This window comes from Pelmatolapia mariae, linkage group LG20 (genome assembly GCF_036321145.2).
Source record: "Pelmatolapia mariae isolate MD_Pm_ZW linkage group LG20, Pm_UMD_F_2, whole genome shotgun sequence".
Lineage (NCBI taxonomy): Eukaryota > Metazoa > Chordata > Actinopteri > Cichliformes > Cichlidae > Pelmatolapia > Pelmatolapia mariae.
The window spans coordinates 20,387,265-20,400,551 of record NC_086244.1 but is presented as its reverse complement, the minus strand read 5'-3'; the positions used below and the strand labels follow the sequence as shown (position 1 = coordinate 20,400,551).

At 38.2% G+C, this 13,287-nt stretch overlaps 1 protein-coding gene across 1 annotated transcript in view; it reads right to left on the bottom strand.

Annotated features, from left to right (window-relative positions):
• LOC134618339 (cadherin-4-like) overlaps window positions 1–13,287 on the bottom strand; it is a 234,670-nt gene that overhangs the window by 28,855 nt on the left and 192,528 nt on the right. Inside the window, exons 7-9 of the mRNA XM_063463709.1 lie at window positions 9,822–9,966; window positions 7,555–7,727; window positions 775–912 (exon numbers count right to left, since the gene is read on the bottom strand). Of these exons, the coding sequence (XP_063319779.1) occupies window positions 775–912; window positions 7,555–7,727; window positions 9,822–9,966 (456 nt within the window). The remainder of the gene's footprint in view (window positions 1–774; window positions 913–7,554; window positions 7,728–9,821; window positions 9,967–13,287) is intronic.

Here is a 13,287-nt window from a genome sequence, read left to right as displayed (position 1 = left end):
AAAACATGTCGAGCGCAGAAAAATGACTTCACTTTTTTTTTTTTTAATTTTCTGAACAAATGCATGTCTCTGCCACATCCTATGAAACTTATTTCCAACCATAAAAATAATAAGTCTGATTATTTTTTGTTTACAGCTATAAGTATAAAAAATGATTGAGCTGCTGTCTCAGGGGTTCCATATATATATATATATATATATATATATACTATATAAAATCCATATATGTGCAAGTGAAAGTAGAAATAACCTGAATCACTAATTGATTTAGTGATGATGTTCCAGAATGGCACCACCAGCAATATATTACATATATTGCAGTACTTTGGATTTTTAATTTTTACTTGGCTCTCAGTAATGACCTTCTGTAATGTAATCATCATTCTAAATATCACCATCATGACAACAATCATTAACCATTTGCTGGCTCTAGTTTTCTTGCTCATGAAAGTCAATGATATGGATCTGTTATTCCTCACGAGTGCGTGTGCACGAGTATGTGTGTTCGCATGTGTTTGTGTTTCAGCTCTCTACAAGCAAATGAGCAATTATCCTTTATAAGTTCCCCTCACTGTCCTTGTGTAAATCTTTCCTTGTAACGACATAACAGTGTAGATTCCTCTTTTTTCAATTTTTCCTCCCTCTATGTCTTCCCCCTTCTTTTTTATGATTTTTCTTCTCCAACATATGATTTCCGCCCTCTTCTCTTAACCCAACTCCTCTATTTCTTTGAACTGTTACCCATTGCCCATTACCTCATTTGTAATAACTCACAGTTCTGGAGGTCAGCATGGGAGGGTTGTCATTGATGTCCGTGACAGTGATGATGGCAGTGGCTGTGTTGGAAAGGCCAAAGTTCAGGTTGCCCTCCATGTCCGTGGCCTGCACGATAATGGTATACTGGGAGACTTTCTGTAAAAGACAGTAATAGAAAAAAACAACAGTGTGCGGTTATTCATCTGCAAAAAGCTCCCTCTTGCTACAGCAGCAGCCGCAGACTGTGACTCCCATGGGGAAAAAAAGCTGAGCCTGCGTTCTCTTCTATAGTGACTGTCTACAGTCTTATTTGAAACACAAAATCACAAGGGTGAAGTCTTTCATTTGACTGAGTTGAAATCTCCTCACTGGAACGTATCCAGACTTCAGACCATCTGAAGGCACCACTGTGAAGCCTCCCCATTGGTACAGCATGCCATCAAAGTTATCAAAGGCATCGCTTATTCAGCGCCACTGATGGACAGATGTGAAGACAATGATCCAACTGACAGAGATTAATAGACTATCTATGGGGCAATAATATGAGGGAATGATAAATGCCGTTTCATCTCTTGAAATGACATAGTGTCACTTCAGTGGATGCTGAAATATTTCTTGTTTTTCTTCTCAGGCGTTTGCATTATTCTAGCCATGTACCTCCTTTCTCACCATTTTCCCCTCCTTCTGTTCTTGGCTTCCCCTGTCTCTTCTTCTGTCCCAGGGTGCAGTTAATGGGCTGCAGGAAGGATGGAGCCCAGAAGCTGACTGTCTGGATAATGTGTCTCGTCATTGAGATTCCCAATTACATTCCCAGTGTCTCTCTCACCTGCTAATTACCGAGTAAATATCCCAATTAGGCCAGGACGCCACATCAGGAGGATTAGACAGCTTCTCTCAGTTCCTCTCATCTTGATGCTAGATGAGATGCTGAACTCCAACCTTGTACACACACTCTCATTAACACCCGTAAATACACACAAGCATCCACAAACACACACACACACCTCTCTTTCTCCATATCTTCTGCTTGCTTGACTGTCCCATCAGCCTGTGTACAGCGTGTACACAACACTCTCACTAATTAGACAAGGGAGTAATTATGTAGCGCTCCTCTGAACCTCTCAGCGCTGCAACAACACCGCAGCATAGCCAGTCTTCTCTGGCATACTAAGGTCTGTTACTGTCAACAAGCTCTTAAAAGTCCATTGCAGACCAGTGGAAATCTTTAAAAGAGAATCAGTGTGGGAGTTTACAAAGAAGAGGAAGAAGACATTTCAAAAGTAAAGAACAGAAGATAGGATAAGCGGCAGCAGGGGATGCAACTGAGGCACAAGGGAGGGATAATACCAAAAATAAATCATGCTTTTTTTTCTAGCGCCTAACACCTCCAACACTCCAGTCCAAGAAGAGAAGGGAGATGCAGAAACTTTCCAAGTTTCAAAGGGCTAAAGTGCTGACTAAAAGTGGAACAGGTAAACACTGCAGTGTGCATCGTCGAATCTTCCTGTGAAGTTTATGTACAGTACAGAAGGTACTTTTTTCTGGCAAGGTTAAGACTTTTATCTGCCGTCTAGGAAAAATGTTGGGACACTGAAATATGCATTTATATGATGGAGAAAACTGTTTGCACACAAGTTTATTTGAAAAGTAGTTGCACATATTCATCCATCATACATATCCATTAATTTTCTGCAACATCCAGTTCCTTGTCCAGGTGGTGGAGGCAGCAATCGAAGTGCCTTCTTGGGTCTACCCCAGGGTCTTCTTCTGGCATAACATAAGTGGCATCCAGAAGAGATCATAATCAGAGTGCTGAACCACCACAGCTGATGTCTCACTTCTTAGCCCCTCCTACATGACTGAGTTCCTCACCATATCTGACACCCTTCAGAAGAAGCTAATACAAGACAACACAAAATTTGTATGCCAGTTGGTGTCTGCTGGATAAGCAGGTGCTGTAGAACAACTTCAAGGTGGTATTTCACCGGAAAGTTGCAGCATTATTCGGAGTGAGCCCAAGTACCATCTCTAAATTGAGGGCCAGTTTCCATATAACAAGGGATGCCAGAGACGGGACACGAATAGGTGTCACAAAACGACATTTTCTCATCCCATCAGCACTCAGGGAGTCAAGAGGATGGAATGTTCTGTCTGCAGTCCTGAGCTCAATCCCACTGAACACTTGTAGGATCAGCTTGGGCGTGTTGTTCGTGCCAGAGTGACCAACACAACCACACTGGCTGACTTGCTGGTTGAGGAATGGGATGCCATCCCACAGCAGTGTGTGACCAAGCTGGTGACCAGCATGACGAGGATGTGCCAGACTGTCGTGGCTATGAATGGCTATTGAAGTCCCTGTGTGGCACCATTTAAGGAGAAATAAACAGTCTTTCCAGCAGTATAAGATTTAAGGCCAAGAGACCGTTTTAAAACAAAGAAATAATCAACCAAACAAAAATTTCCTGAGTTTATTTAAGACCCTTCATTTCATTCTTAAATAATCAAATCAGTGTCACTGAAATACATGTACATAGCTACACCATATATACGAATGCGCACCCAATTTTATTTTTTGTTTGTTTGTTTTATTTTTTTCTTAATGTGGCTAATGATAGCTCTGCTAGATCCAGCAGTTTTCTTGCCTTTCAGGTGATGAAGTGCTTATATGCAAGCTTACACTGACTCAGTGTGCATACAACTTTCTGCTTGAAAGTCATGCAGAACTAAGCTGGTTAGTAGGGCTGTCATGAGACTTACTCTTCAACTTGCTTGTTTAAAATGTCTTTTCACAAAGAGAAAGATGGGTTCTCTCCCAGTGCCAACTCTGGACTAGTAGTAACTGGTTATGTAACATCTTAGAACCAATAGTTAACTGGTTTTGTGTTAACTGTTGATAACATGTTAACATGTTGATATATGGTTTGGATATTGTTCTAATCCTGATTCAAAAAGTTGGATTAGGTGTTGTTGACAGCGGGGAAAGATCTATGAGGCGATCCACTTAATTCAATATTGCTCTGGCTCTTTGGCTTTAAGACGCCACCTGTCACCAGCAGTGCACTAGCTGCTAGAGAGAGAGCATTGCCTGAAGAAAGCTAACTGCAAAGGGTCAGCAGTTTGGAGGCATTTCATGGCTGTTACGTCAACAGCTTTTGGCATATATATATTTTCACTTAACTGTAGTCTGGGATATTTATCATATTTCTGGATAAGTAAAAAGGGTGAAAATTGTGCTTTCTCTAGCTTCTTGCTCTATTTCTGTTGTGCTCTTGATTTGCTGTGAGATTGTTTTATCATACTTACAGTAACATAACGTGTTGTTGCCAATTTCATTTCACCATTTCGCTCACATGTGTCTAAGGAGGTGTACATTTGAGTGTATGCTTTTCACACAGTGAGCGCAAGGAAAGGAGAAACTGTAAAGCTGTAAAAGGCAGCAGTATGCAGTAGCCTTACCCTAGTCTCACACTAGACTGACATGACTACCACAAATAAATTAGGTAAAGAAAATGAGTATAACTTTATTTTAAATTTATTCTTCTACTAATAAATACAAGTTCAATAAATCTACATTCTTGGGTATATTTATGTGTTGCATTTTATTTTACAAAGTCAGAAAAGAAATGCTTAAGTTGACACAAAATACTGATTATCAATCTCTTCCCCAGAGTCAGGAGTTAATTTAACACCAGCATTGGAATGAAATTTAGTCTTGTTGACTCCACTTACATCCCATTCTTCCAAAAGTGATGCCCTCATTTGTTGTTTGGATAGTGGAGGTGGAGAGAGTTCCCAAAGGTTTTCAAATGGGTTTAAATTTTGTCACTTATCAGCTATGTATTGATTTGCAGAGACTCTCTTAATCTAAGGACACCAACTTTGCCTGGACAATGCATTTTGGTTCATTCTCACTTTAGGAGTGTTAACTGTTGGTGTAAGGTTAAAAACATTTTCTGGGCTAGTGTGAAAGGTAAACCTGGGGCTGGGATGTAGATGAGTGCTAGAAAATGGATGGATGATGATGTTTAAAGGGAAAAGAGGCAATGTGTAGCCATTCTTTTCCCTTAGTCTCTTTTCTGAAGATTTAAGAGCCTCATTTGCACCTGGTATCAACATGCAGTACTGATGTGTTATCTGGTTAATGAAATCTGCTCATGGGTCTTAGACATGGCATCAAAAAGCATTAAAAATGTCTGTATTACTAGCCTTACTGTAATTTGACATCAATGCTAAATGGGGTTAGTAGATTTTTCAGAAAATATGACAGGTCCCAGGTTGGATGGAGGGATGATTCTCTGTTGGCTTGACTTATTCTTTTGCTGACGTAGGTCTGCCTGTAGTGTTTTTGTCAAGCTTGTGGAAAGTAGCAGGAAGATGAAGAGTTAGATGAGCTTTCATCTTGTTGAGAATATGACCAGCTTGTGCATATTATATTTACACGTGGCTGTTGTCTGACTGTAAAGTAAGCAGATGTGATCTGAAAAGGAAGTGAAAGCGAGAACGCTGATCCCAGTGATACTAACCTGGAAAAACATATGTTATTAAAAAGGTTATGGGCAAGGGAAATAATTATCTCAACACAAGTTCTTTGAAGTACAATCTTGTCTCTGTTTGTGTGTGTTTGTGTGCATGCGTGTGTTTAGGGGTGGCAAGAGTGTAATCCTATGTTTAGGGGTGACTGTGTGGATTAGCAGTGTACTGATAAACCAGAGCAAAAAGAAAAGCGGTTCAGCTGAGACATTTTTAGTCTATGCTCCCCTTGTACCTCTCTCCCTCTGGCACCATCATGTCTCATCCTGCTTCTCTGTCTCCATCACACTATCTTCACTGCCAAATTCACACACTTACTCCCCCCTCATTGTAATAACCCACCTTACCAGCTCAGTTTTTGTTCTATTGCTCCCTTCAGTTTTCGTTTTTTCACTCTATTGCCTGTGTTTTATCGAGTGTAGATGTGATTATATGGGCTTTTGTGTTTGTCTGACAGGTGTCAAGGGCATTCTATCTCAGATATTTCCACTCTATCTTTACCACACAAACACCACACACACACACACGCACACTCACACACTCACGAGCAGCCCACTGCTGCGTGATGTGTTGTTAATAGGTCTGTCACTGGTGACAGTCTGGGAGGATGATCTGTCTCGGAGATTTCTTTGCAGAGTTGTCACTGGCACATCCATGTTGTGAGAATAAACACATTTGGATCTTGTCACAACTTTTAGAGCTCCACAAACAAGGTGACCGTGGACAATTTAATGTAAAAAAAAGATGACTTCTGTGCGTGTGTGTGTGCGTGCCTGTGTGCGGTGACAAATGGCACCGTAACATTTGGAAGTCATATCTTAGGATGTCATCAGAGTAAACAATGCTATTAGGAACTGTGCTCCATGAACACAGATACAAATGTCTTCCTTTTGACCAGGTATGGTTCATTCAGACATTGTGCAGCAATGCAAGGGTTCACACACTGTATGACTAAAAATTATTTTATCATCCTTTGACACACCAATTACCAATTAACAGGAACAGCTGTCTCGAGGAAAATGTATATTGTAAGAAAAGACAATATAATATTCGAGGGAAAACCTCACCAGTCAGGTGATACCCTGTGAGCAGCACTTGGCAACAGTGGGAACAGTGGGAAGGAAAAACTCCAGTTTAAAAGGAAGAAACCTCCAGCAGAAGGCTCATTAGGCACCTGGCAGTACTTTTTAAATGGAAAAATTATTTATCTGCACAATAGAAAATATAAGCTTATATATAATAAGCTTTTTCGTAAATTAATGGGCAATTAAAACTAGTTAAATGGTCATTTCATTGTTATATTGTTATGAAATGATGATTTTTTTTTAATTGTTCCAGTCTGTGTAACAAATACATTATCCTATGCATTCTATATAGTAATAAATATGACATCACAGTTGATTAGAGACAATTACAGTCTGATGGGATCTGCACTTATAACATTTGCTAATGATAAATAAAGAGCTATTGTTATTTTGTGATAAAGGTTTTTTTTTATCGATCAGTAATCATATCTCAGTTCCCCGAGTTTTAAATATTGCATTTAGTCAAAGCCGGTGGCATGTTAGGGATATTTATAAGGGTTAGGGTTTTTAACAGCAGTAAAACAAGTGCCCCTCCAAACTTTCCCAAACACTAAATAAATTAAATTCACCACCATCTAGTGTAAGGTTTATGCCACAGCTGCTCTAAATGAATGTTAATGGTAATTGCTGGAATACTTTTTCATGTCTCTGCAATGGTTAATCCACCAGCATGCTTTAATTAAAAGGATAATTGTAATGCCAAAACATAATTACTGTTGTTATCCATAAATTTTCAGATTAACTGTTTTTCAAAAGAGCTGAAAAAAAGTAAAATACATTATTCGTTGTAAACTAAGATTACAGTTATTTACTCACATTCCTGAACAAGTAAATAATTGTAACTGATTTACACCACCCGCAAACTTATGCAGCTTCAAAACAAGTATTTTAACACCAGTTTTAACTTTATACTAGCCATTCAAAAATATCTATAGATGTACCAAACAGTATTTATCAGCCAAGAAAGTTTAATGAATCAGTTACCACTTTACAATGACAATCACATACTATTAAAAGGTTGTATATTAATCAGTTAGTAAACATTAATTAAAATGTCAGTGTTGTTGACTGAAAAAAGTTACTTCACATTTAATCAACTATCAATTTACTATTTATTAAAAATTGTTACTATAAAGTGGTACCAGTTTTGTTTGATGAATGCGTCAGGAGAGAGAAGACCAACCTCTCGATCAAGACCAGGCGCCACTGTCACAATGTCTCCAGTCTCGCTGTTGATGGTAAACATGTTAGGGATCGGGCTGTGCGGTGTCTGGGACAGGATCCGGTAGCGCACCATTCCATTAGCTGTGGTGTTGTCATCTGCATCAAATGCTGACAGATGCATCACATATGTTCCTGATGAAAAACAGAAAATTTGTCAGCATTTATGTCCACCGGCATATTCTTTATAGATCAACTACCAACCATTACAGTGGTAAAGCTTGACCTCCCCTCTGTCTACTACCAACAGTCATTGGTTAAGCTTTTGGTTTAAAGCAGTTGCTTTTTTTCAAATGCTCCAGAACGAAAAACTGCCTATGCTTTTATAGAGGTGATCACACTTGCTCATCAGTCAATTAATGGAGTGTATTTGATGAGCAGCACATGACTACTTCTTACCTTCCTATGAAAGCAGTAACCATGGACTCTGTCACAGGACTGTGAAAAACTTCTTTTTCACGTGACTGTATAATATATTAAAAAAGCACATGCGTGACAGAAACATTGGAACTGTAGGGAAATTATCCTGTAATTACTACTTATGTCCATGTGGGCAGCTTTTCAGCAAAAATTACTATAATTTTACAATTACATTCTATTGTTTTACTAAGATGTCATAACGGATTAAATTGCTGCATCTATATAAATGTAATTTTTATAGAAACATTATTTAATATAATTTTAATGAATGTATATTAATGGGACAGGTACTTCGAAATCTACGCCAACAGAACAAAAATATGGGTAGCTGTTTTGTAAATAACGACTTGGACAAATACTAGAAAATCAAACACAAAAGTGTATATATACATGCAAATATTATTAAAATCATATGTTATAAAGATGATGTTTTTTATATTTAAAGGATATGTTAAAAACTAATAATAAAAACTGATTATGACGCATTTGTGTTGCAGAGAATAAGCATCTACTCTCTCACGAAAGCAACACTTGTTAGGTTCCTTCCCCGGTATACGTGTATAACTCTGTGGGATCACTGCCTGTCACCCAATCTCTCCATCTCTTTCTCCCTCTTGTTCTGCCTCTCTTGTAGCCAATTCTAATTGCCAGAGATAGTGATATCATGCCAGTGACAGCCCCTGTCCGAGGATAATTGTAACCGCAGCTCCCATTTCAAACTTCATTACATTTCAAAGCAACATTTGTCAATGACTCGGCCAGAGGGAGTACTCTAAAGGCCTCTCAGCGAGACAACAAAAAAGCTGTTAGGAACAGAGAGAGGGAGAGGAAAAGAGAGAAATAGAGGACAGACTCCATATTTGGTGTGATTCCAAGTGGAGAGACTATCAGTCCTCCACCCATCATTTTTTTTTTTTTTAAGAGATGTGGGGATAGAGTGAAGGAGATTTAGAATCACAATGTGTCACACATCGCCGGGGTAATTTCATTAAGCTGCAGTCTTAGGGGGTTTAATGTGGACCCTTTGTATGGGGATCCTAAGCTGTGCCTGACAGGATTAGGTCCCCATAATGACTCTTTAATTTGCAAACTAATTCAAGTCTGTAATTGGCCTTCCATTGAAACCACTGGAGCTCTAAATTCTAAAACTCTCTTTTTTATGATTATTGTTCAACTGAATGTCATGCATGCCATACAGGGACTTGTATGGTGTGTGAGGCGAGGCTCGGGCAACAGGGATGGTATCATTTAGGAAAGGAAATCAAAAAAGGAAAAGAAAAGATAATAAAAGTGAGGTGTGACAAAAGTAAGAAGGAAAGAAAGCAAAACAGAAAGAAAAGGTATTGAGCACCTGGACACCTTTTGAGATCACCTCTGGTGCAATAAACTCTGGCTCATCGGGTCCAAACTCACACACGCTTGCACACAGAGAGCTCATCTCTGTGATTCTTCCGCTTTGAGGTTAGACATAAAATGACCCAGTGGTGCTACAGCGTGGTACATTTAATCCTCAATCTCCTCTCCAGCCTGAGCACCCTCTTTGGTTTATGACCACTGCTGCACCAGGCTAAATGAAAAGCCACTCTACGAGACCGATTCTCTGTCCGTCTGCTAAATCAAGGGGAATGGAAAATTCTCTGTTGCATCAAAGATTCACTGGTGTAGTCATACTTTTAACAACACCAATCTCTCCTGATATACTCGCTGTTCTTTTTCTGTTCACCCATAAATTTCTTGACTTTTAAAACCAAAAAAAAAAGTTTCTATTGTAATTGTATCAATTGTTTTTATCCATCTATAATTTATTACCTGGTTTTGAGCCTTCATCCACAGAGCCATTGTAGACCTGGTTTTTGAACTCGGGTCTGTTGTCATTCATATCGATGACAAAGATGTACAGATCGATAGGGTTCTCAACCTGGTTGCCGTTCATGTCCACAGCATGGGCTCGCAGCTAGGAAGGAAACAGAAAAATTATGTTCAGATTATAGATAATGACACAATGCAGACAAATATGCTACTCATGGTCATACACACATAATATGCCTCAGTCTTCTCACATTGTACACATCTATTTAGAATGCTAATTTTGCCACCTTGACCTCCAGCATCTCAGTGTCGCTGCTGCCCTGTTTCACTGCCTGCTGTTTCAACCCACTTGTAGAACAGGGGCATATTGAATTTTCATGCTCATCTTTAAAATATAGTATATTTTCAGGGAGTGATGAACTCAGACTGTGCTCCTGCATGAACTGTTATTATGGGAGGATAAACAAATGATAAATAATTTAGAATCAGGCTTTGATGAGTGCTTCTTTTACTAATACGGAGAAAAATAATGGGTGAAACATTTGCTTTTCGAAAGAAAAAAATAAATATATAATAAAGTGAACCAGTGTTATAAAAGTCAATTTTGTGCCTTCTGCATCCCCTCATTAATGAGCTTCAAGGTAACTATATGGACTTCTTTGAGAGCCAAGGGCATGTGTGTATGTATAAAGCAGTAAAATATATTCACATGGTTTCTCCTATATTTTAAGATGTAATATCAGACAGTTTGTGTTTAGCCCAATCAAAAAGAAACTGGGAAAGATATTAATATATTAACTGTATTAAAACGTCTGTTTTTTTATATCTTCATCACAACGATTAACACAGTGTTGCCTGTTCAGTTAGGCAAATGAGCTACAGGTGCAGATGTAAGGTACAGTATAGTAGGTTAAGTCTGTGGTAGATAGCAGGCCTAGAAAGACACTGTACAAATGCCAGTCTATTGTCCATTTAATGAATAATGATACAAAACAAATTAATGTCACACATTCTTTAAAAATGTATAAATCTGCTCTGGAGGTTCAAGCCTGGTCTCTGTCTAGAGGATAAACCACAACAGTACAACAGAAACACCTTAGAGAGCACTACCTCAGCGATAAATCGTATCACTAGAGGTACAATAACACATTTATTTTCTGAGAATGTATCTAATCTAAGATTTGCCAATACTTTCTAAATTAAATTTATCTACACCAAGATTTCCTTTCTACTGGGAATGGACCATCATATTTTAAAACCACCGTGTTTACAGATTCAGTTTGATTTACTCACTAACGTCTGTCTAAGCAGTGCCCTATGACAGCCACCAAAATCAAGATGACAGAAAATAAAAGCGGACAAAAATGTTGTCACATTAATTGACTCGGCTTCATTTATGATTGCGAGTTCACAGTTTTTAGCGACATGAATGTTTACACAGAAGCTGCTCTGTTTGCTGGGTCATAAACAGTACTGCAAGGATTTGGCACTAAATTAATTAATCAGCCATTATATATAGTTATGATATGAAAAAGAGAGTTTTAACAAGACAGTCCTGTAAAGAGCTAAATGCATCTCATGATTCAGCAGGATGTAGAACTACCTTTAGTAGCTTGACGTAATCATTTTCCTTATTATTTTTTTCTAATCTCTCCCATCATTGTGGCCAACTCTTCTTTATCACGTTTCTTCAGTTTATCATTTATTTATACACAGCTCTCTTAAGGTCCAGACACAATATTTATCAGGAAATGTCAGGGTGAGGTCTTGTTTAGACTACTGCAAAACTTTGAGTCTTTTCTTTCAACCATCCTGTTATAGATTTGCTGGTGTCTTTGGCTTCAATGTCCTTCATTGCCATGTTCCTTGACCAATTTTTCCCAAGCTTTAGCTGCTGGATCAATGGCCTCACTTTTGACTCTAGAGTACTTTGGTATACAGAGGAGTTCATGGTTGACTCAATAATGTCAAGGTGCCCAGTCCTGTGACTGCAAAACAAGCCCTCCACCACAATCCCTGACAGCTGATATGAAGTGTTTGTGCTAATATGCTGCATTTCCTTTTTATCAAACACAGCATCATGTATTATAGCCAAATATCTCCACTTTGTTTTGATCTGTCCACAAGACAGTGTTCCAGAAGTATTACCATTACAAACATAGGCTATGTTCTTTTCAGAGTGACGATATTATCTCCTGGTAAGCCTTTCAAAAGAATTCATGTTTATTCAATCTGTTTCTACTGGTATCTCATGAAGACATTGAGGCATTGTGTCATGAAGATTTGTAGCCCAGCAATTTACTAAAGGACCTTGATGCCACCCATTTCCCAACAATAACTAAAAGTGATGTTAGGAGAGTGGTTGAATCAAATCATGAAGGACATGTGTGCATAAGAAGCAGATGGTTGTGACAGTGAATGGCGACTGCTACGGTAGAACTGCTGTTTGCTTGTATGTATTTGGAGAAAGGTATTATGTTATATTCCTAAATATAATAAAATTGCAAGAATTTATTTCGATTAACATTATGATATTGGTTCATACTGCACCATCACGTCTCACACCAAAGAAATCAAACTGGTACAGTACCTCCCTAATATTATTCTGTGATGGACAATCTCAACATCTAAAATATCTTTCTGTCAGGTACAAACAACGCAAAAAAAACCCAACACAAATAAAAACATCAATTAACTGAAAGTAAGTGTTTTTCAGTGGACCTCTAGAACCAAACTGAAAAACACTTCTGCACTGTTTATACAGGCTGATAAAATCAGTGTTTTTGAATTATAGTATAGAAAACCATAAAAAAAGATTTCCTAAACATACAGGGCCACATTGAATAAAAGTCAAAACAAAAATTCTGGACATTTTTCTTTCAGACAAATTGCCTTTATGCTTATGTTATTTCTCCAAACTCGTTATCTCTTTTACACTTGCACACCAAAGTTTTTATCTCAGCAAAGAGCAAAACAACAAACATCTTATTTTTTTGAAAGTTGGCTCCACTGTAAAAGCAAGGAGTCAGTTTCAGAATCACCATATTGGATCCCTGATCAACATTCTGTCTGGTTTTGTTTGAAAGAGTCCTGAAATCTCTTCACATCTCTAACTCCACAAACACGGTCAACCCATCTCAAATTCAACTCAGCTTTGCTCAGATCAATGGAATCACCAACTAGGATTTCTCACAAACTTTGTACATGAAGTTATTACTAAAATCAATACATGCTGTTAAACGTGCCCTTACTTCTTTCACTTTTTGAGCAAAAAAACCCCGAACAACCAACAGTTTGAAAGAAAATGAAAAAAGAGGAAACATCTGCATTATCAGGGAAATGTTCAGTTTAAATAAATGCCTGAATTATTTTTTTTCACTGCTTACAAGAAGGTCAAACAAGCAGACTGAAGTGGTATTTAGAAATGAACTTTTCCCTAAAGCTGTTTTCATTCAGTTCACTTAAC